This window comes from Caenorhabditis briggsae (assembly GCF_000004555.2).
Source record: "Caenorhabditis briggsae complete genome, chrIV, whole genome shotgun sequence".
Lineage (NCBI taxonomy): Eukaryota > Metazoa > Nematoda > Chromadorea > Rhabditida > Rhabditidae > Caenorhabditis > Caenorhabditis briggsae.
The window spans coordinates 8,657,579-8,681,969 of NC_013487.2; the positions used below are offsets into that span (position 1 = coordinate 8,657,579).

Sequence of the window (24,391 nt, forward strand, 5' to 3'; positions counted from 1 at the left end):
CGAGGGGGTTAGAAGAAGCGCCCCAGCAAACTCGTACGCCAGAAGAAATTTAATAATTTTAAAATGAACACGGGTTTGAACTAGATCATGATCTCTTTCTTAAAAATCAATGGGTTGCAACGCGCGTATTCTCGCTCATCCTTTAAAACTGATACTCAGCCAACAAAGTTCGGCAGCGAATTGAGAATTTTTGAAAAATTTACTGGGGCGCGCTTTCTGACCCCCTCGCTTGAACCCAAGTGGAGATGTAGTTTTATTGAAGAAAATAGATCAAAAATCGTTTTAAAATTAAAATATCGCCGCCAGCCAACCAAACTCGGCCATCTGGGCGGTGCGGTAGAGCGCGAGCTTTGTGAAAAGTATTTCCCTAATATATAGAAAATATGCCACAATGAGTGTTTTAAGATAAGTCAGCTGATGGCTGAGATCAACACTTTGAGGAATAAAGAGCAAAACGGTTATGACCACAAAGAAGGCATCGCTACCCTTGAAGCCCAAATCGCCCATCTTTTTGCCAAAGGTCTGACACAATCTTCATCGAATGATTCGGCGGAGAACACTATTCTCAAACAAATCCAGAGTTTGTTTCGAAACGGTGCTCCTTCTACACAGCAGCAACAACAATAACTTTCTAATATTCCTCATGCTATTTGAAAAAAGTCGTCTTTTTTAATTTACAACTTTCAATTAGAAAACGGGACAAAAAATTGTTTTTAAACGTGTCCCCTTGTTTCTCAGCAGAGAGCGTTCGAAAAACCGCACACTCTGCGACTCCGTGATATCTGTATTCGAGTATTCTTCCTACACTTTTGACGAATTTAAAAAAAGTGACCTGAGAATTTGAAAACTTTTGCTTTTTTGATGTACGAAAAAGTGCAGCAAAAACGTAATATTTCAGAATTTCGGCTTGTTCGAGCTACTTTCGCGTTTGAGTTTAGTTTTTTGCTGAAAAATAGATTCTAGAGATGCTAGCGATCATTTTTATACCAAGAAGTCAAAATTTTGTTCAGAAAATCCCACTAAATTCACATAAATAAATTTTTTACCTACAGTACCCGTTTTCGCTCCGCCCCCTCGTAAATCGACACGAGCGCCGTCTCCGAGATTTTCAGGTGTCACCTTTTTTAATCCGCAATATTTGATGAACTTTGATAAAGCTTACAAAATAATAAAATCTATTCATTTAACTTTGGAATCATAGTGAGTGAGAGGTGAATGAAAGATGGATGGTTTGTGAGAGCTGATAAAAAATGGAGGCTATAAGTTAATTTTGTAACACCAGTATACAAGAATTTTAAGTATAAACAATTTAATATAGGTCTGTGAATGAACTAGAGCTACTAAACAATAACACGAGTATTCAAAGAGGGTATAAGTGAAGGTGATAACAATTGGAAAATAGATCTCATACCCGCGTTGATCACAGTTATCAAGTCGAACTCACTAGAGTATAACAATGTAAAATAAAATGTTAGAATTTAAAAAATTGGAATGTAGATGTGTGAGTAAGGTTGTAAAATTCTGGTGAGTTCAATGAGAAATCTGAACAAGTGAATTGACTATAAAAGAGAGAAACGAAAGTATGTAAGGGAAAAGGCGCGGTGTACGTGTCGAGACCGATTTTTCAATGAAATCAAGAGCAGGATGTGTTTGAAAGGAGAAAATTAAAAACAAAAGAGCACCATGGGGGAGAAATGAGGACCATAAATGATAATAAAAAAGAAAAAAAAACGGTAAGTACATAAATATCCTAAAAGGCAACGGGCTCAATGACGAGGGAATGAGAAGGCGAATTCACAGTCTAAAATGAGGGTTAGTTTATGGACCAGCCATAAAAATTTAATGGCACTTGGATTTTAGGGATCAGTTGACCAGGGAAGAATAGGCGCGGCTCCGTTGACCGGTTTTTTCAGTTTGCTTTTCATGTGATCCGTGGCGTGTTGGAAAGTGTTATGAACATCATCGTCATCATCGTCTGTAATGATAACTTGTATGAATATTTTTTATGTAAAGTTCATTAATATATAAAATGATCAAGCAAAATCACTTACCGGAAAACGAAATAGCTGGCAATGGCTCACTCGTCCGCTTTGGTGAATTTAGAAAATGGTAGCCATTCGACTTGTCATCTTCGAAAAACGACATGGATAGAGATGAAGATGCGCGAGGAGACTCCTAGAAAGCAAACATTTTCAGATCACACTTATAAAAAATGTTCTTACCTGTGCTGTCACAGCAACGCCTTCTACTGGTTCAGTTCTCACATGAAGAAGATCTTTTGTTGAAGCACTCGATGGAACTGATGACGAAGTCGGCTGAGGCGTTTTGACGATCTTTGGTTTCTCAACAGTTTCAACTCTATCGAACATCCACGGTAGCAGAGAGTTCATCGTCGTTTCAACTGGTGGCTTCGGCTTCGGAAGATCTCCGCAGGTGTTAGAATTTGTAACAGTAATATTTGGAACGATCGGAGTTGTTTTTATCAAATTCTGAATTGAGGAGACAGGTTGTTGCTGTCGAACCGTTGTTTGAACATTCGTCGTGGGGGCTACAGAAGCAGCTGATGGTTTTGCTGATGAAGGGACAACAGAAGATGATGAGCCAGCTGGTGTGTTGAATTTCATAACTCCACTAACCGACGGAGCAGGCGTTGGAACGGAAATCGTGAGGGGTTTGGGCTTCGAGGCCGTAGCGAACGGATTGAAACGATTACTGAAGGTGTTTTTGCTTTTGATGGTACTCGATTTTTTGTCTTTCCCAGCGATGTCAATCGATCCCTTTCGCGAGGCTGGGGCGGGTCTTGCTTTCACAGCGGTAGTTGGAATTGTTGGAGTAGGCACTATAGAACCGCTGCCGCTGGGACCTCCTGATGTTGAAGGTTCATCGTCTTTCTTTTTCAATTCTTCGGGATTACGTTCAGTGACTTCGACAGCCAGTTGACCATTCTTCTTGTATAACCTCATCTTCAAACGAGTGTGTTCTGTAGCTCTGATATCCTTGTGCATGTTTCCTTTGCCGTCTCTTCTTGGTGTGACGAAATGATTGATGTTGTTCGGAATTTTGCCGATCTTCATTATGATCCTTCGACCAACAGTCATAGTTTTCAAAAACCTTTCTGTTCCCACATCTTGTTCAGGAATCAATCCATTTTTCGGAGTTACAAAATTGCTTGGAGCTTGATCTGATTTCTTCTCTTTTGGCGTTCCTTCAATTTTATCACTTCGTTTTCTTTTTCTCGACTCCGTTGTTTTCAATGGAGTTGGAAGAGGAGTTTTGAAGAGAGGCTTCTGGGTAGGTGTTGATGTATCTTGCGGGGCAGATTCTACAGGAATCGTTGACTTCGTTGTCGGCGCCGGTCTAGCTGGATTCACATTTCTCGACACTTCCCGATCGGGCGACGGCTCTTCCCTCTTGATATCTCTCAAGCTCAATTTTACCTTAATTGGTTTTCGCTTTATCTCTTGGATGTCATCGTCATCTTCACTCGCAGCCATTTCGATTCCTTTTTGGAGTACTGCCACAGAAACTCGTAATTTGAGCTTTGGAATGGTATCCTCTTTTTCTTGCTTGATCATGTGAACGGGAACAGGAAGTGGTATTGGAGGAATATCTTCAACTGGAATGCGCTTCTCAACTGGAGACATTGAAAAATCATCGTCTATTTCAGGGGAACCTTCATCACTATCTGGACGCCGGCTTCGTGACGCAACGGGGGTGATCGAAGAAGTCGAAGTAATAGGTATACACTCGGACGATGATGTTTCAGGCTTTGAACTTGTAGAAGGTACTGGCGGTGGTGGTGTGCGGACGTCATGCGACTGAGAAACTTCCGGGGTTCCTTCCGACGAACTTGACTGATCACTCGATCCTAGAGATTCAGAAGTATGTGGTTGAAGATCTTTCCGAGCCGTTTCAGGTAATTGTCCATATGGAAAAACATCCACTTTTTCAATACCTCTGCTAGACGTTGTCGGAAATTGGACCGTCTCTGGAGAAAGCATTGGTGATTCGTGATCATCTCTCCAATCCAATGGGCTTTGACTCTCATCTCTGAATCGATTCGGAGATGGAATAGGGAAAAATTGAGCGATTTGGTCGTTAGGTGATTGCTCAGGAGATGCTTCGCCTTCCTGCTCTTCTAATTCTGGTTCTATTCCTGTCTCATCTTCCGTTTCTGGTTCTACTCCTGTATCATCTTCCAATTCTAGTTCACCAACGAACGGAGAGCTGCGAGGACGATTTTCATCGTAAGAATCGAATTCATATTCTTTGTACACAGCCGTGAGCGCGCCATCTTCCAATTCTTGCCCTGAAAGAAATCATGATACTTATCCTGCGGCATTAATAAGATAGCAATTACCTTTCAAATGTTCTGGCATCTGCGGCGCTGATCGTATCGACAACTCAATATCCAGCCGATTACTTTTCACTGCTTGAACTATATCGCTGTTCTGCACGAATGTATAAGGGTCCAGCTCCGCCAATCGACGATCTTCTTCCAGCTTTCGACGTTCCGACTCAGTGTCAAGAAACAAATACAAGTTTTCTTCCCATTCCGTACCTCTTTTCGCCTCATTACGTAAAAGAGCGTTTCGAACCTTTCTGCCGAGAGCATCTGCTTGAGAAAAAGTATTCGTAATAGTTTTCTCATACATTGAATCGACTGAAAAATTGGAGGTATTTTCAATTCGTCTTAGAAAATAAAACTTACAATCAGATACTGGCTCTTCACCAACAGAAAAGTGATGATACGGAAGCAATCTTTCGAAAATGTCAGTTTTCCCTCTGAACGGTGTTACATCAGGATCATTCAAACATTTCATTTGCTCGTCCAACATATTTTTCATCGCTTCCTCTCGAACATCTTGCCTTTCTGTTAGTTTTTCCAACAGTTCTTCTTTTGACAATATGAGTGACGCTTCTGGTGGTGGAGATTCTACAACCGGAACTGAGTCGGGATCTGGTTCTACCAATTGCTCCTGGTTACCCATCACAATGTACATCTCCCGTTGTTCATACTGTTGACGTTGTTGAGAATCGGGATGCACCAACATAGTTGAATTTTCATTTTGCTGTTGGGAGATGGGGTCGTCATAGAAGTCGTTGGACGCTTCAAGCTGAGAATCATACCCGTGATGTGAGTGAGAATGGGGCTGCATATCATGACTAGCTGGGTAACTTCCATGAGGTTGATACGATTCCCCATACGGAGGTTGATGCATGTTGTTGTTGTGAAAGTTACCAGGTGAAGGTGTCGGAGCCTGACTTCTTTGAAGCATCTGTTTATTCGTAGACGCATTCACATTACTGATCAATTGTTGACGTAGATGTGGAGCATCCTGGGGTCCCTGATACCTTCCGTGCCTCTGCCGAATAACGTCACCTAGCGTCGCCCCTCCTTCCTGCGTCTGATATGGTGTTTCTGGTACATACATCTGTTGTGATTGGGGCCGCTGATGGTCGTGAGGATGGTATTGTTGATCATGAATCTGATCCATGTGATGGCTTTCATGGGATAGAGGCTGAGGCGAAGGGCCTGGTCCATTTTTATTATGCGACGGAAAAATCACTGCCTGCCGATAATTATGTGTCCTCTGGTTCATAGATGGCACTACTTTGGCTTGAATAACTTGCGGATGGCCCTGATTCTGATGGTGCTGTAGCATAGCTTCATGGGATTGTGGTTGTTGAAAATCATTATACTGCTGCTGACTCGTTCCGGGTTCCATCGACTGATACACTGCATAATTTTCCGATCCGTTACCATTATACATCTGATTCATCTGGTTATTACTCGGTACCATTGTCGTGCTTGGAGGTTCCATCATTATTTTAGAGGGGGTCATTTGAGCTTGCGCAATCATCGGCGATTGTTGTTGCTGGGGTGGATGTTGCATCTGTTGTTGAACGGGCCTTGGAGTTGGCTTCTTTTTTGACGCCGGCTTCTTAGACTGTGGTGGAGGCGGTGGAAGCTGCTGCTGTTGTTGTTGTGGTTGCTGCTGTGTAGAAGGAGCACCGTTTCCAGACAAACTCTGGATTTGTTTGAGAATAGTGTTCTCCGCCGAATCATTCGATGAAGATTGTGTCAGACCTTTGGAAAAAAGATGGGCGATTTGGGCTTCAAGGGTAGCGATGCCTTCTTTGTGGTCATAACCGTTTTGCTCTTTATTCCTCAAAGTGTTGATCTCAGCCATCAGCTGACTTATCTAAAAACACTCATTGTTGGCATATTGTTTTTGTATAAATAAACTCACAATCATCATATCTTCTGTTGTCACTCGTGCTTCAACTTTCACAGCTTGATTTTCGTTGTTGTTTTCCTGTTGTGATAGTTTGTTAGCTTTTGTGAGAAGACTACCAACCGTTGTTTCTGCAGGAGCTAGAAATTGAGAGATGAGCAGTTTTTCAACCAATGGAATATTAGAAAACTAACGCTGCGGTTTCTTCTTGGGTGGCGCTTTTTTTTTAGGCTTGGGTTTTGGCGGTGGTGGCGGCTGCTGCATTTGTTGACCACTGTTCATACTCTGATGTTGTTGCTGATTCATTCCAGAATGTGACGATGGGTTCCCGACCGAAGATGGATCCATATGATCCATTTGTGGCGCATACGATGTTGATGGTCCCACCATATCATAGCTATCTGTCATCAGCATCCCGTTTCCTTGCGAAGTTGACGGCTGTTGATTCTGAAAAACTATTTATTGAAAAGATGTTTTTAAATTCATTTTTTATCAACAGTTTTAGCAACTTTTAATGAAATATCTTGGGCCTCATACTGTTTTTTTAAATTTTTCTCCGAATAAATTTGTTTTTGAAAACTTACAGCGTAGTATGAATTCGGATCCACTATTCCGAGGTCCTGATATGAATTAGAATCCATATTTCCGCTTATCACCGTTGGCATTTCGAACGAGTTGTATTCCTAAAGTTAAAATACATAAAACAATTTATGAAAAAAATCCCTTACATCACTTGTGGACGGTTGCATATGTTGAGCAAAATTGTCGGCGCTTGGCACGATGTTCATACTCTGATACATATCGTTGCTGGTCCCAGGCTGCTGATGATGCCCATTCGGTCCTCCATTCGGTGTTAACCCCAGCTGGTCGTAACCATAATCATCAATAGGGCCGGCTAGGTCGAACTCCAGCCCCTGACCAGGTGATAACAGAGGTTCATCGGCGAGGGGGATGTTCTGAATTGGAAATTTTGAAAATCTGCTAACTTCCGAATTGAATATAATTATTTTTCTAATAGCTTTGAGCACATTTATCGTTATTGAAGAATGAAAGTGACTTACATCGATGTTGCCTGGCTCATAGTAAGCACCACCGGCTCCTGGACTGCGGCCTGGTCTGTTGAACTCGTCGGTCTGTGTATATGAGAACCACTCATCCTCGCTGAAAACCAGTTAGACGTTATTTCAACCAGCTTTCCGATGGTGGAATGAAATGGAGACAGCACCCCCTGAGACTCCGCCCACATCGCTGCTGGGCAATGTCAAAAACGTTTTTCAGTCTGCATCTCCTCCTCGCTCCTCCTGCCCCGCTAAGAGAGGCGGCGAGACAAGGGACGCGGGGAGGGAGACCGTGGGCGGGGCGTCCACAAGTTCATACTCGGGGGGCGTGGCCAAACGAACGTGCATATAAAAGACACACGGAGCGGTGTGGATGGAGACAGGGTGGCGCTGCTAGATGCCAGACCATCTCTGAAACTGATCCCCCACCCAAAATGAAATTTGTACTTACTAAGACATTATTGTTTCCGAATCATTATCTTATTTCTTCGGTCGCCTCAGTGTTGCTGCACCAGCGGCGATCTCGTTTTTGGTGAAACTGAAATTTATGATTATTATATTCTTTGAATTTTTCAATATTATATGCTCCTGTGAAGAAAATTGGGCGATTTCTCATTGAAAAGAGAGATGCACTACATCAATTGGAAAGATGGAGATAGGATGAAAGTTAGTAAGAGGGGAGAATAAAAGGCAACGCCGGCCGCGAAACAGACACACACAGACACGGGTAGGGTATTGATCGAGAGACGCAGTGAACGAATGCCACAAGGTCATATGCTTTGACAGACTGCAACATGACGGGTAGTTCGGGGAGTTTTGATACTACACTTCTAATGGCTGCTCCTTACGCCTTTTCCCCCCATACTCCCCCACCACACTAAATGGTGGATTAAAGGTCACTTCTCTAGAGCTCGCGCGACGGGAAAAAAAAACTCTGCACGCCCCAAAGATATCGTCATCATCATCATCGCCAGCGGCGTCATAGTCGAGGAAGCGTGAAAGCTTCTATGGGTGTGATGGCGTCAGAGAGAAATACATACACGCATAGAGACACACAGGCACACCGTTTTGTATTGCAATAGCGAGGAGGAAAATTGATTTTAAAGCAAGTGTGTATACGCGACGAGACACTGCACATACTGGGGAGGCACGGTCCCTGACCTCCACTTCTACCACACTATCTCAGCACGACGCTGGCTGTCTGCTACAATGTATTATTGCTGTTCGTGCGTGCCTCTTCTTTCCCACTCACACACTAGTCCTTTTCACAGAGACTCACAGGGAGACGCATACATACATACATACACCAGCCACCACCACAGTTAGGCTGAAGAAAAAGAAGAACAAGCGGGTATCTAGCTTCTCTACACCCTCTATTACTGATGCTGCCTACTTTTTTCCTTAATGCCACCACTTCTCGTGTACCTGCCTGGGCGGCAGCAAAAGAAGAACATACCGATATGCATTCAGCGCAACTAGAGTAAACAAATCTTTCAGAAAACATTATGAACTAGAAAAAACGAATTTCGATACATATTTTTAAATAGAAGTAGCCGATGAAAGAATTTAATTGTCTGATCAATTCCGGGAAAATGAAACAAATTATATAAACAACTGGAATTTCTTTAAAAACATGTATGCCCTGGTTTTTTGGTAATGCGTTAATAAACGGTAAAATTAGGTTTTAAACAAAAAAAAAAAGGGCAAATACTTATTTCCAAAAAAAAAAAGAAAAATTGGTTCCGTTTTTGCGAGCTAGACCGTAAGACTTTTAAAGGCGCAACCCCCAACAATCAATTAATGATAGTATCGCAGCGAAATTGTCATACAGGTACTGCGCCTTTAAAGAAATCTTACGGTTTGACGAAAAACTTGACATATTTTGCACATTTTTCGCTGTAAGCTGTACATCCAAGATCTTTTTCCAAACGAATTATCAATTTTCTTGTAATTTTCCGAAATATCTTCGTTAATAAATTACTTTAATCATAGTTGGCTGGTTTTCAGAAAACAAAAGAATGTCTGGAAGTCTCGTTGACGAAAGAAGCATTGTAGCAAAAGTCGACATGGAATTGAAAAAGGGAGGCACATTCGACAAATTACGGAAAAAAGCAACGGAACATATTAAGGAATCGGAATTACTTCAAAGAATAGAGGTATGATTTCGAGAAAGGGTGTCATAGTTTTCTGAATCGTCAACACTTATTCTAGTCTTTTTTAGAAAGAAACGCTGCAAAAAGTTGATGAGATTATGGAAAGTTCCTCGAATATATCAAAAGAAGAGATTCAACGAAAACTGCGCGAGTACATATCAAGTAATCATCAGTAAGTTATTTTGTTCGAAATATCGACAATTATAGTTCATGGGAAATGTGAATAATTTCAGAATGCGAAATGATATAAATCGACAGACCCGTATCGAGCTCGATAAATCGTGGGTGCAAGATACATTGAAAGAAGAGATAGAAGAAAAGGTAATCGATACTAATTTAATTGCTGTAGATTAGTTGTTGAAATTCCCTGATTTCAGGTAACAAAACAATTGGAGGACATGGTCTAATATCAACAACACTGTTCGCACCAAACACGGGTATCCACGTCTTCACTTGTCATAACTTCTATCAACTCATTACTGATCACTTAATTTTCGTATTCTGCTCACAATGAAACCCAATTTCTTTATCACCGTTTTTCTGTGTATCACATTAGTTTCGTCTTTTGAAGATGAAGATGAAGCTTCTCTGAAGCTCTTGCAATCTTACAATATTGACTTTAATAGTGTCATAAAAGAGTAAGTTTTCAACTCTCACTTCCAAATGTCGACGACATTTTAGCGAATACTCGCGAATCATGGTTGAGGATAGAGTGGATGAAGTTTCTGTGAAAATCGGAATTCTAGCTACATATTTTCGAGTGTTGAAGAAACTTGTAGCTTGGGGGATGGAGGAAAATGGGTTCGAACATTTGTACCCGACTCCGGAATATGATTTTGATATGAATATCGGGGAAGAGTGTAAAAAAGGATTCGAAATTTGCTTAGATTCGATTATCAGTAATATTAGTGAAATCCAACCGTGGATTATGCAGGACAACATTGAACTAGAGTGGGTCTGAAAACTGATAAAAGAGCTAAAAAGAATATTCAGTGAGCTTTCTCTTACAAAAATGATCGACAATCAACGGCTCGGAATGGAAATATCTGCATCACAGGTAAGATAAACTACCGAAAAAACTGCATTAGAAGGGCTGGTCCTTCTGAAATTTTGCATCAAAAAATTTGACAAAGTTTCGTTCAAAATTCATGAAAATCTGCGAATTTCACCAAAATTTAGTAAGATTTTAGTCGAAAAATGGAGTTTCAACAAATTTCTATCAAACTGTGGAGTTCCCGGAATATTTTCCACTGAAAAAGTACAACAATTTTCTGATTTCAAAATGTTTTGAAGAGAGTCGTTTTTCACAGAGGGCCCTTCTATTACAGGGGGCCCTTCTATTACGGGGGCCCTTCTATTACAGGGGGCCCTTCTATTACGGGGGCCCTTCTATTACAGGGGGCCCTTCTATTTTTCCAAGCCCCTCTCGGAGGGCCCTTCTATTAAAGGGGTCCTTCTATTAAAGGGGCCCTTCTAATACAGGTTTTACGGTAGGTTTGCAATTTTATTCTTTTCGACAATTTCCGTGTTGAAAACCTCCAGACAAGGCAGAAAGTAAAATGCTTCGAAAATTAAAAAATTGCCGGAAAACGGTCGAAAAATATTACTCTCGTCCGAAATCAATGCACGTTGCGGCCGAAAATTTACTCAAAATCGCATCGTCGGTCGCACAGCGAAAAAACAAATTGATGCATGCGCCTTTAAATACCGTACCTCGGGCGTTTTGTATTTTTGGCGGTTTTTTTTCTATTTTATAAGAAAAATAAGTTAAAGATTTATAAGAATTACACAAAATTAGACAGAAACAAGCGAAAAATGAGAAAAATTTAAGAAAATTCGATAAATGTTGAGGTACTGTATTAAAGGCGCGTACAATAATTTTAAAAATACAGTAAGGTTCTCTCTGTGGGAGCTAAGCTCCGCCCACCGTTGTTTTCCCGGCCGCAATGTGCATTGATTTTGGACAAGAGTAATACTTGCTAACTACGGTAGTTCGGCCGTGGCCGAGGCCACCAGATTATCTCTTCCACTGCTCCGATTTTTGCAAGCCAGTATAATAGAATAGGTTTGAAATAAAGGTAGGGGGAAATCCATGAAGAATGAAATATTCTAGACTTCAAATACATCTATATCATGTCTGGAAAAAAAATAAGCAATTTGTCGCATGTTCGATATATATTTGTAGTAGGAATTTTTGTTTCTTCTGACTATATAGATGGTACGAAATTTGGCGAAACGGGGGACGACAAATTTCTGTTTTAGATTTAGAAAAAAATCTTTTTGAAGACCAAAAACATGATAAGAAGAATTAGTGATAATCTTTAAAAAAATTTGAAGTTGGCAAGTATATTTGAAAAAACCAATTGGTAGAAAATGAAACTTGAAGACGAATTAAATAAACTTTCTTCTTATTCTTTTCCTTATCCAAAGTGAAACTCTAAAATATCTAATCGATAGGATTCTTACAAAAAATGAGTCGGTAAAGTGAATGAATCCGACCCGGCGGTCAGTCATGTAAGACACATAATAATAATAATAATAATAATAACATAAATAAGAAGAAGGAAAAGGACATTTAATGAGAGAAATTCAGTTCTGAACTACATAAAAAAGAAGAAGAGGGCCAAAATCAACTGATCGAAAAAGAGAAAAATTGAACCTATTCGAAAAATTATTTTATTTACAAAAAAACATTCACCCGGCGACTCGGCGGGCTAAAAAACACGGCCGCCACCCGTCTTCTCATTTTTTGCCTATTTCCGAAGGGACACGGAGGGTGAAGAGGACGCTGAGAGAGTGTGTAGCGTGCGGAGTGTCGCCAGACACTCGGAACCATCCAACACTGGAGATGGCACGCGGCCAAACGAGACAGGATATTAATGGGAGAGCTTTGTAAAGGTCTTCAGTTGACAGTAGGGAATTAGAATCCTTTCGGGGGCATTGAGTACAAAACGGCTTAGCACTAGTATAAGCTATTCGGAAGCTAGGTACATATGGATTTCGGAATGAAATAGGAAAAGAAGACAATGAAGAAGACAAATTAGAAGAAAAAGGAAAAGAAGAAAAAGAAGAAAAAGAAGAAAAAGAAGAAAAAGATAAAGGCAACGGCGAAAATGAAGAAGCGGGATTTGACTAATGAAAAGAAACGACAAAATGTCAAAAAGATCCGATTCGCCTTGTAGAGAAGATACGCACGGTGATCATATAATTGAGGAGACGAGATTTCACACGTTAACTAGCTGTGATAGCGGCTATCGGAACATTTAGCTAGAAAAAGGTTGTATAATAATGAAGTTGGCTACATCAAGAACAATCGGTTTCTGATTTTCGAGACGTTTGTTTCGATCATAGAGAAGCCTCAAAGTTAATGATTCCTCAGATGACCTTGATGGAATATTCAAAAACAACGTTGATGATAAAGCATTGAACCCTTTGAAAAAGACTTCGCATGAGAAAATATTTTTGACCTTAAAGTATACCTATATTCTCTCCCAGAAGCCAACCCATTCCTTCAACTTTGAACTCAATTATCTCGATTCCTGTGAAAGATATCGGAAAATTGTCAATTGATAAAAATATTGGTAAAACTCTGATGAATATTTTACCAGTTTACAAATGTTTGATATCCTTTAAAGGATTCATGATAATTGAGCTCAAAGTTAACAGTTTGAGTGTACTTCTACTAGAAGAAATACGGTGTTCCTGGAGCTCCAAATTTAAATGGTCAAGATATCTTATTAGTTTCATAAATTTCAGATTTTATGCTACCTGACCAACTCTCGCATCAAGGCTTTCGAGCACATTCCATATTGCGCTTATCGAATCCAACCAGTTGGTTCAAGACCTTTTGTAAGTTACTGTAGATAAATTTACCTAATCTTTCAAATGAACCATGACCGAAATTTTAATAAATACAACTACCGTGAAACTTGTAATAAGTTTGTAGTCTTTACAGCTTTTGCTGTTTTTGTAGTTTTGACTACTGTTGTCTAGGATGGGTTATTGAACTTTCAAGGATCACTGTACTTTTCGAAGTTATTGTGGTTTCTTGGAAAGAAGGAATGATTACTGTAGATAAAAAGGGGTTACTGTAAAAAATGTGATAAATTGTTTATCACAATAGTGCCAAAATTTTATCAGTTGGCCACTTTTTGATATCAATGCATAGGAATTTAGATATTTGAGCTCACACCCAGCAGATCGGGGGATCTTCTATTAGAGATTTGATTATTATTCCATAAGTTTAACTCTTGTGACTCATTGCTTTGGTTTAAGATATGGGCCGGAAAGACTTTCAGTCGTGAGACCATACTCGATGAGTTTCTTGGAAACCCTTACGAATGTGCAACAGAGAGGTGAGTCATACTGTAGTATTACTGTATTTCTACCATTTTGAAACATGATATTGGCTACAGTAACCCAGAACAAAGTCGACTGATAGCGATTCTCTAACTAGTTCACCATACCTGAAAAATGATTCTGTCGATGTTCCAGCTTTTGCCCTGATCCATGCTGTTCCCGAATTCCATCAGTGGTTCGTACTTCCCCAAAGTATGCTCCACTCTGTAAAATGAATCAATGTGAAAAGAAATCAACTTGTCTTATGAAGGTAAAAACTCTATTCATCTCACCTGTCTTATCATTTCTGATTGAAGCATTTCGAGAACGATGATCTATCGAAGCTGCGCCTGAATCAGTTCAACATCAACTGCGGATGTGACGTAAGTGGTGCTTTTTTTTCGGGAAATTGTTTGAAAAGGGGACGAAAGAAAAAAGGAAAACGAAGAGAATAAGAATAAGAAGCAACTCTTCTATGTTTCTGAATATATTCATAAAGTGGCAGGATTAGGATGAGACGAGGAGAAAATGAGGCGGAAAGAAAAGACGAAGACAACAACGACATTTGGGCAAAAAAAATACTGCGCAATGTAATTTATCAGACGAAAAATGAACCCCTTCACTAGTTTCCAGATCTCCAAATAGAAAAAAGGAAAGGGAGAAGGAGTCAAAAATTTGAAATCACAAGTTTTAAGAGACTAATAAGCGGAAACTTCAAGAAGCATTAATAATCATATCTGGTAAAAAACACTAATAAACGTAATAATGGTAGACTTGATAGTGGGTTTTTATGCTCGAGGGGAGATGAAGGCGTGGGCAGAATAGAGCAAATTCTTCTTCAAAACAAAATGTGTAATCATTGGGTTAGAAAAGCGTATCAGAAAGTACAATTTTTTTTGAGTCGAAATCAGAGGTACCGGAAACATTTAACGTTGAGCATATTTATCTCGGTTCCTGTAAAAGATATCAGAAAGTGGTCAACTGACAAAATAATTTTGATATTATACTAAACATTTTGTCAGTTTATCACTTTTTGATATCTTTCACAGGAACCGAGATATAAGGGGTCAAAGTTGACGGCTTAGGGGCGTCCTATCGGAGGGTGGTACCAGGGATGAGAACTCCGAAAATTAACCGAAAAAATGTTTAAAAATTAATTTTTGAAAAGTTCGGGACAACGAGACCGTTTCCAAAGTATTTTTGCAAAAAGGTGAATCCTGAACTACATATTACAGCCGTTTCTTATTTGTTTTCCTCCCTGGCACTACCTATCAGAGTTTTTACGTTATCCGGATTCTGGATTCCGATAAAATTTTATTCCGGATTTCATTCCTAATTTTTCTGTCTCCAAATCCTCATTTCGTATACTAGTTTTTAGTTGAATTTTTTTCAGAAACCCGGAACCATCTACCGTCCAGATATCGGCCGATGTGTTCATCACAACCCATGTACAAAACAATCACTTTGTCGAGACTTTGGTCAGGAATGTGTCAATACGGCAACTGGTTACAAATGCGTTTGCCAACTTGGATACTTAAAAAACGAATCCAATTCATGTGCCCCTTTGAAACTTTCTCCGGCACCTTATCATGGATTCGCACTCTCTGAGAGTATGGAAGATCTTTGAATTAGAACTAAGTTTATGTCATACTTCTAAAAAAGAGCCAAATAAATATTTGAAATATGTCGGGACAATACAATCTAAAAGAGAAGAAGCAGTAGTGACACATAAACAAGTGAAATCGACAGTATTGGTCAGAACAGACTTAAAGCAAAGGGTATTGTGAGACCTATGGTATACCATTAAGCACAGAAAGGGGTTTGGGTGAACAGCTCGGAAGTAAGAGAAAAAACCGTAGAATGAGAAAAGGAAATAAAAGGAAGGAAATAAAAGGGGAAGAGAAAAAAGTTAACGGGGCAGAGAACGACGGGAAACCACGGCCGTTGTCATGTTCCTATTGATGGCTGCAGTCACATTTTTCCATTTTTGCTTGCTCTCCAATTGATTCTTTGAAGGGAAGCGGAAGTCGAGAATTTCATGGATCCATTGGCGTTTATCGGGGTCTTGGTCCTTAAAAAAGAGAAACTAAATTTCAAATGAAACATTTTCTTTAAATACCTTGAAGTAATTTTTGATTGTATCGGCGAACAAGATTCTTCCCAACTCTCTACCATAAACTTGTGGATTTCCATTTGCAGATTCCAGAATCGCAACCTCTTCTTCTTCGGAAACATACGGATATGCTGAATACAATTCCTTCTCCTTCTTTTGTTTATTCCGGACACTTTCTCTTTTCGCAGCAGGAATAACAGGTGTTTCCACATCTTCGGTTGCTTTCCGCTTCAAACTTCCAGGAACAGAAGGAGCCTCTGATGGCAGACGACGACGCTCGAATCTTGCAACTGATGATCTTGGAGTATCTTCTGGTGTTTCCGGAACTGCCACTTTGGAGTCATCCAACTCGACTTTAAGAGATGCGTTTGGAAATAGAGCTTCTTTTGTGATTGGAGTAACTGTTCCATCGAAGAGCTTCTTGTTGATAGCATTTGTGCATGCCTTCCACTTTGAAGTTTGGGTAACTTTATCAGTGGATGGGAATCTCTTGTCAAGGATGGTATGAAGCCAATTACGTTTTCCAAGATCTTGGTCTTTGAAGAACAAGTGTTGTGTGGTGGGGAACAGTTTAGCATTCATCAGTTCAGCGTACAACGATGGCTGCCCATCACTTTGGCGGAAGCATTCTTCTTCAATTGATTGATCAAAGTACGGGTATCTCTCCTCGCGGCCGTCTGCGCCCACAACTTTAGTTCTGTTGCGATTACACGTTTGACCACAAATCTTCCATCGCTGATCGTTTCGCTCTCGATCTTCAATTGGGAATCTTGCCTCGACACAAGCACGAAGCCATTCCTTTCTCACTTGATCCTGCTCTTTGAACTTGATTGTCAAGCTGGTACTGAAGAGACGGAGAGCCATCAACTCGGCGTACTTGTACTGATCTCCGCGACATTCCTCATAGCACTCTTTCTCGTAATCAGAATCCAAGTATTCCCAGTCGATTCCTTCTAAAGAGGATTCTCGATTGACACGGGCAGTTTGTTTTGGTTTTGGAGTACGAACAACTGCGACGTCTTCCTCTTCCTCTTCATTCGTTGAAACGTCTTCACTGCCTTTTTGGTCATTCTTGAACTTGTCTTTTGGTCCGATCGGTCCACGTGGTCCGCATGGAGCTCTTGGCATGGAACTTCCACTTGCAATGACAGCCTCTCGCATGTTTTTGTTGATGAAGAATGAGCAATTCTTCCATTTCGAAACATGAGTTGGTTTGTCGAGAGTTGGGAAACGATAGTCAACAGCATCATGAAGCCAGTTTCTCTTTGCAGTATCCTGATCTTTGAAGTACATCATGATGGTGTCAACGAAGAGAAGCTTGGCAAGCAGCTGAGCATAGATTGGTGCCTGACCATTGGCAGCCTCCAGACATTCCTCTTCTTCTTCACGAGTGATAAACGGATAACTGAGCTTTTCGACAGACTTGACAATTCCGTTCACAATTCGTTTTCCTTGAGTTCCATTTGTTCCAAAAGTGTATTCTTGTTCTCCATTCTCAGCTGTATCCACAACGCGTTTAGATGTAGAGCTGCTGGACGATGGGATGGCGGAAGTAGTTGTGGAGATCTTTGGTTTCGCTCTGGGACCCATTAGAAGTGGATTCGATAGAAGCTCATTTCTCACATAGTTCTCATTTTCAGCCTGCCGATTAGCCCACATCTTCTCAAGATCCGAAAAGTGGGTATTTATGATTTCTTCTGGATTTTTGCCTGTCGGACGAGCAGAGACATGAGAACCATCAAATGGCTTGGATGGGTATTTCTCTGAAATTATATGAATCAGGATATGGAAGGTAAGCTGCACTCACCACTGAATGGTGCCATAAGACGTCCATCTCTCCCAGTACCGAGCATTTTCTGATATAAGTGAACGAGATTTTCCTGCTTTTGATGAAGACGATCCATGTCGAACTGGAGGTCATTCATTGTGATGGCGATCGCATCTCTCATTGTGTTTTTCATTTCATCGATTTGTTGTTCTGCAATGCCGATGTTTGCCTAGCTGTGTTGATATATCTCATGACTCACGTAATTCGGCCACAACGCCGAAGGCAACTCCACCGAATGCGGAAGCATCGAGTGCACCAATTCCATCAGCAGGGTTATCAATCCCCAATCCAGCATCTTCCATTTCAATCATTCCATCGTCTTTATCTTCCAGTCCGGAAGTCGACGTCTCCTGGGTCGTATCGTCGTCTTCATCGTGCTCGTACCTAATCGACGAGAGACCCATTCCGTTCATCTGCAAAGCAGTAGCATGTTAATCTCTACGCTACTCTCTCTTACCCACTATGTTTTCCCTTTTCTTTAAGTATCCCCCTCCACTCACCCCGTTGGCATGCTCCTCGCATGAAGCGCGAGCCGACTCGACGGAGTCGCAGAACTCCAAAATCGTCAACATGCGGCCATCCACATCAACGAGATCTCCTTTTTCCGCAGCATCTGCAATGTCGTCAGCAGTAATCACGCGAAGTTTTTGATCAGCAGTGTCGAATCCAACAGCAGCTTTGGGAGCCGAGTTTTCCACAGAAGCAGATTCTGGAGAATCAGCTCGTTCAATCTTTTCTGGAACCGGACTCGGATTCATTTCTGTAGTTGTGGTCATCTTCCTGGAAAATAAATTAAATTGAATGATTTGAATATTAAAATTTAGGTAATAAGGAAGTTGTGTAAGAATTGAGGTTCAGAAGAATTGAAAATCTGGCGAAACTTGAACAAATAATCAATTACAAACGGAAAAAATCAGTAGATCGAAAGACGGAACAGAGGTCTGAAGAGAGGAAATGGAAGGAACGAAAGGAAGAAGGCTATCGAATGTAAACGACTGTTGGCACTGGAAACTAGATGCGAGACGCAGAGAAATCATTGTGTGCACGAGAGGATCGAATGATGATGCTGTTCACTTTCCATGCGGCAACCACCGCCATCACATTCTTCTCTTTTCTGAAAAGTATAATTGGTAATCTCGATGAGAAAAGGGGAAGTGGTAGGTGGAAAGAAGATCCGATCGAATCGGTATCCGAGATAGCGGACTGGAGAAGGCAGTGCGCAAATCGGAAAGGTCACTGAGGTCAGTGTACGAGTTTCTGAAATTGAAAATGGCTCGAATTGTTATCAACGTGGATATGAATCATCGTCATGAAGATAACGTGAGTAATGACCTGCCGCAACAAGGCTTGGAAGCAAAATCAATATCAGGCTTTATGCATGCGGCTATGCGCGCGTTAATTCCTCATCACAATTCGATGGCATGATATGATTGACAAACAAATATATTCAGCATAACACCGACATCTCCAGAAGCTCTCCTGGGGATACTACGATTCTAATAAATATAAAAACATTGAGTACAGATTGGCATCTTGTTAAAGTCATGTTAAGGTGATAACGTTTCGACGGAAGAGAAAACGTTTGAATGCGCGCGCACGAGTTGCATCTCAATTCAGCATGACCAGTTATGTGGCAAAGAGGCAGAAGCCGTTGGTTGTCGTTGATGCTGCTGCTGCCAAGAAGAGGACGACGACGACGTCGACGTCGATGAATGCGCAACGAATGTGCGCGGCCATCAGCAGTAGAAGCAAGGATGTGGAGAGAGTGGTCGGGTGGCGGGTCGGTCGGGGAAAGGCTGGCTGCGCGCACTCTTCTCCTTGCCTAGCTGGTGGTGCGGCGAAGAGCGAGTTGTGTGAGCGTCGAGAGCGAGTCCTTCGAGGAGGCACACAACACTCACACCGACCGACCTGCTGCTGCTGTCGGGTGTTGCCTCCGACGAATGCTGTTGGTGCTTGTTGCTCCGATCAATGCTGAGTCACATGCGACGAAGTAAGATGTCAGTCAGAACAGAGAAAACAGACATCATATGTTGAAAACGAGGAAGACATAGTGAGCGAGGGAAAGAACTATGTCTAGATAAGAAAGTGATCGGTTGATACGTTTTGGAAAACCGGAAGACTGATCTTCCCTTTGTTCAACTGTTTAAAATTCTGAAGAACAAAACGTTTTGCAAAACTTAAATTAGATCAAGAGGTAGATCAAACGCTTGGAAACGGTTCTAGTTTCCCAGGTTGTCGAACCTGAAACACAAAACGGAACACATAGCATGGATGTGGGTAGCTAGTGACCAAGAAGAGGCAGTCAGCCATCGCACAACAGCAGATGCGATGAGGGGCTACCGGGGGAGGGAGACGCCACCCTCTTCGTCTTTTCCGTCTCCTTCATCACCATCGATCGCAGCAAGGAAGGAGAAGATGGAAAACGAAGAAGAGGATGACGATGGATATGTGTTTGCCTCCGACGCTCCTCGACGACTCCGCCTTCCCCGGACCCGACTAATTCGAGGTGGATGAGGATGTTGTAGATGTGAAGAGGATGAAGATGAGGACATGAACCTTTGGGAATAATACAGATAAACAGATTGGAAGGAGATCATTTATTATCACGAGAGTGTATGTACATAGAGAGAACGTCACCGGTGTTGCTGCTTGAAATGATCGTCGATTCTTTTGGATATGATCTGAAATGGGTGATAATTAATAGATGCACATTTTCCATTCATTTTGGAATCTAGGACTAAATCAGCAACAGTATTCCCGAGTGCAGGTGTTTAATGAGTTTGATGTGTTCTGTTTCAAATGTAGGTTTGGAGTTTGGTGAGATAATGGAATCAGAAGTACAGTAACCCAAACATCTCGTTATGAGGATTCCAGCTAAGTTATGAGGATTTCAGCTAAGAACGAGATAGAAACAAAATTGAAATGTAGAGTGATGGTACAACTACGATCTCTTTTTTTTATAAAAAACTTAGAAGGAAAAAGTAGACATCTAGCAGATGTCCCATCTACCGTATACTTTTTATCAACATTTGACAAATAAACTATCTCATGACGGTCTCTAATGTTATTTCTGGATGAATATGTTGTCAGTTGTTGTTTTTCATAATCATTCTGATTTATTTTATAGCCAGGATCAGAACTTCTCCGAAAGATCTGCACGAACCTTCAGAACATGATCGCTAATTACTTGGATAGACCTCAAGTGTCTATCGTAGACCTCCCGAGCCGATTCCCGTAGCTCTTTCACTCTCCGTCGGCTCGTTGACATCAGCAATTCTGGAATCTGAAACGAAGAAGATGGAGAATGTGAGCATGCTGCTGCTGCTAGCTCTTCTACGGGTGTCTCTTCTCTTTGTACCACCAAGATGACGACGAGAAAAGGCAGAAGATAAACGTAGCCCCCGGGCCGCCGGCAGTCGATGGAGGCGCCGCCGGAGAGAACGAAAGAAAAGGCTGTGGTAGTAGTGGACTCACCGAAAGCGCGTCACGCTCGGCAACAACTATGACTGCCGAGTTCCAGTCAGTCGTTTCCGAGAATGGAAGAACCCATGAATCCGAAATAACGACTGGGATGCATCCGGAACGAAGAGTCTCGAGGAACCTAAAACAATAAAGTGTGTTTGAGCTTCTCGTGCTATATTAGATGATTTTAGATTCCCATGTTTCAATAGAGTCATCTAGAAGGCTATATATGAAATTAAGATTACGCAGATACAACTACTGTGTAGATTATTGCCTCTTATTTATCCTTGTATGCTGCTCTGGCCAGAGCTCCGGGACTTCTTTCTCATTGCTCACTCTATAGTTTGTCACTCTATTTCCCATGAATAGGTAGCCTCCGCACGACTCAACTAACTATGCATTCTATCTTGATCCCCCTTTTCTTCCTTTCTTTCCAATTTCCGTACGCAGGCGTTGCTAAGGGATTGCCAGATGGTATACGAGTGTTTCGTGTGTGACACTCTCAGAATAGGAAGACAACAAAGCTTGCGAGCGTTGCTCTAGTCATACACTAATCGTGTTTTTTGAAGCGAATTATTCTGGTGGTGCGTAACGAGAAGGAGAAGAAGGAAACGAGTACCTAAAAGATCCGAGTCGTCTTCCACGTGGCACTAGACAAAACGTTGAGTTAGCAAGTAGATCATCGTACTCCCAACGGTCATACTCGTTGTTATCTCCTTGACACCTGTCGTCTTGGTAGGCCTGAAAACGTGTAATCAGATTACGGTAGTTCCCGTTTTGTTCAATACTTTCTGGTTGTGATAACCTACTATTTGAGAGGTTTCTAGTCCCACAAACTTCGAATTTTGAAAACAAGAATGTTCAGATTTTTAGGTCTTTTCAGGATCGCATTTGCCTTAATATGCTAATTAGTTCCCCAGTTGCAAAAAAAGAAATCCCCACCTGCCAGTCGCTGTTGTGTTTACACGTGGTCACCATGACGATGTCCTCACCATTATGTAAATGATGAACCAGATTCCTCGTTCCTGAGCCAATACCATAGACGTATCGTTTTCCTTTGAAGCTCACAAGATACTTTCGGCTCCCCTTATTTTTCGCATGTCCTTCATCAAGCTGTAAGAAGAAGAACATGGTGAAGCCACGTTTTCATTTGTTTTCTCCCTCTATTCGGAATTAGCCCACTTCACTTCTTCTCTTTCTCTTCTTCTTTTTCTTTTTCCTTCTCCTGCTACGGCATGCACAACGAGCATCAAAGAGTCGACGTCTTCTGCCGCCAGGAAGCTGTCGCCAACAACGCGGCGACACACACACACAAAAGCTCAAATTTCTGTGTAAGATGGAGGCCAGAGCAGGCGCCGTTGCAGAAAAAAGGAGAAGAAGTAGAAGAAGAAAACAGGAGAGCCAAGAATATATTGAGAGCAACGATGTCCCTATACATCGTCTAGAGACAACTCGGCAATAAGTACTTCCATGTATATTTTCGAAAGATGGGCAAAAAAAGAGAAAAAGAAGAAGTAGACGTTGATTTTGACTTAAAATAATAGAAGCTAACGTACAGAAAATATTACATAGGAACCAGGGATGTTCTGAATGGCCATATAGGGAATTTTCCGGAATTGGGAATATTCCGATTTTGCAAATTTTCGAAATTTTGGAATCTTCGTAATTTTACAACATTCAAATTTAAAAGTAAAAGTCCCATTTTTTTATCACAAAAGCGCAAAACATCGACAAACAGACTTTGAAAACGAAAAAAAGTAATTCCGCTCGAAACCCACAAACAGACTTTGTGCATGCGCCTTTGGCATACAGTAGTCCAAAAGTTTTTAAATATGAAACAAAAAGAGAATATTTTGATAGGAATTTGATACCGGAAAGAAACTTCGGAAAATTTCGGTTGAATTTCATTTCTCGGAAAAATCGGAATTCCTCGAATATCCCTGATAGAAACGGTTACTATAATTAAAGTTCAAATCTCAGAATACGGTTCTTGGAGTGGCAAGTGTGTAATAACGTTTGAAATTTATGTAAAAAATGGAAAAGTCAGATTTTTTAATCTTTAAAATCAGCTTTAAAAATAGCGACTCACTTGTGACTCAATCTGGAATGGATGGTTTTCATGGAACAAAGGCAAGGAAATGTCGAATCCTTTGAGAAAATTCTAAAATTATCACAACTTGGAATTATCTGAAAAATGTCCAACTTTATCACTAGAAGACGCTCGTGCAATCATTGCTTCTCCAGTGTCGAAATTCAAATTATGATCATCGTAATCGGGAAAAGTTCCGTGATAGAAATTGAATATCAGATGATTTCTTCCATTATTCCACACAGCTGGATCTAGAGAATCAATGTAATCTGGGACGTTTTTCACATAGTTCTGGCTGTAACTGTATAATTGATTTCCATGAAAAAATTTAATTCAAAACCTTCGGATATCTCGATCAGTGGTGTCGATTCCGAGCAGAAAGATACATGCTTCATTAGGATCATTGGTGTAATGATCACTGAAATGGTGAAAATTAATATCGTTTGCATTAACACATGAATGATTTTACCTTTCTTGATAATGTTTTAGAATTTTAGTATAAATCTGTGATTGTGGAGAGTCTTCGAAACGTTTTTCCATTGGATGAATGTATAGTTTTTTGGATGATGAGCACCGCGAAAAATCGAAGCAATCTGGCATTCTGCATGGCTGTCTGAAAGACTGAATTCAGAAAAAAAAACAGTTTGGGATATTTATTTTTGTACAGAAACAATCGGAGCAGTGAAAAACAAAAACTTGTGGGCGTGGCCGGCCGAGGGTCCCATAACGACAAATACGGTAACCTAATATTTATATATCATCTCGATTTTCGTTAGTTTTCAGTCAATTTTTTCACACAATATCCAATTTTAATTTTTTAATTTTTCGACTTTTTTGAAAAACAAACAGTCAACTCGATAAATACCAATTAAAAAAAAAGAAAAGGTATACTAGTTGATGATCAACTTCAATTCGACAAACACATCAATCTTATTGCCTACTCTGCTAAACTCAAGTCCCGCCAAATACTGAAAACGTTCCAATCGAAAAACCCTTGTTTATATTTCCGTCTCTTCGACACCTACATTAGACCGGTCCTCGAATACGGTTGTGAACTTTTCGATCCATCCAATGCCACACTTGCCAATAAACTAGAATCTCCTCTTCGTTA

The 24,391-nt window shown here is 40.8% G+C and overlaps 5 protein-coding genes across 5 annotated transcripts; 2 read left to right on the forward strand and 3 right to left on the reverse strand.

Annotated features, from left to right (window-relative positions):
- Positions 1–1,856: 1,856 nt before the first annotated feature.
- Cbr-mig-38 lies at positions 1,857–8,071 on the reverse strand (the record flags this gene model as incomplete). The annotated part of the gene is made up of 10 exons (XM_045235631.1): positions 1,857–1,975; positions 2,052–2,175; positions 2,223–4,309; positions 4,361–6,206; positions 6,255–6,379; positions 6,434–6,686; positions 6,824–6,922; positions 6,968–7,400; positions 7,429–7,540; positions 8,023–8,071. 10 exons carry the CDS (start codon positions 8,069–8,071, stop codon positions 1,857–1,859), a joined length of 5,247 nt encoding a protein of 1,748 aa, XP_045093066.1.
- A 1,244-nt stretch (positions 8,072–9,315) lies between these two features.
- CBG06121 lies at positions 9,316–9,857 on the forward strand (the record flags this gene model as incomplete). Its single annotated transcript, XM_002633327.1, has 4 exons — positions 9,316–9,453; positions 9,519–9,622; positions 9,684–9,771; positions 9,828–9,857. 4 exons carry the CDS (start codon positions 9,316–9,318, stop codon positions 9,855–9,857), a joined length of 360 nt encoding a protein of 119 aa, XP_002633373.1.
- A 290-nt stretch (positions 9,858–10,147) lies between these two features.
- CBG06122 lies at positions 10,148–15,415 on the forward strand (the record flags this gene model as incomplete). The annotated part of the gene is made up of 8 exons (XM_045235632.1): positions 10,148–10,401; positions 10,444–10,507; positions 10,779–10,833; positions 13,207–13,299; positions 13,726–13,747; positions 13,945–14,059; positions 14,106–14,171; positions 15,182–15,415. 8 exons carry the CDS (start codon positions 10,148–10,150, stop codon positions 15,413–15,415), a joined length of 903 nt encoding a protein of 300 aa, XP_045093065.1.
- Positions 15,416–15,697: 282 nt separating this feature from the next.
- Positions 15,698–18,505, reverse strand: CBG06123 (the record flags this gene model as incomplete). The annotated part of the gene is made up of 5 exons (XM_045235633.1): positions 15,698–15,874; positions 15,908–17,664; positions 17,709–17,879; positions 17,929–18,142; positions 18,230–18,505. 5 exons carry the CDS (start codon positions 18,503–18,505, stop codon positions 15,698–15,700), a joined length of 2,595 nt encoding a protein of 864 aa, XP_045093064.1.
- A 2,357-nt stretch (positions 18,506–20,862) lies between these two features.
- On the reverse strand, positions 20,863–23,880 carry Cbr-rib-1 (the record flags this gene model as incomplete). Its single annotated transcript, XM_002633330.2, has 8 exons — positions 20,863–21,012; positions 21,204–21,330; positions 21,811–21,932; positions 22,134–22,304; positions 23,281–23,352; positions 23,395–23,575; positions 23,621–23,698; positions 23,750–23,880. 8 exons carry the CDS (start codon positions 23,878–23,880, stop codon positions 20,863–20,865), a joined length of 1,032 nt encoding a protein of 343 aa, XP_002633376.2.
- Positions 23,881–24,391: the final 511 nt, after the last annotated feature.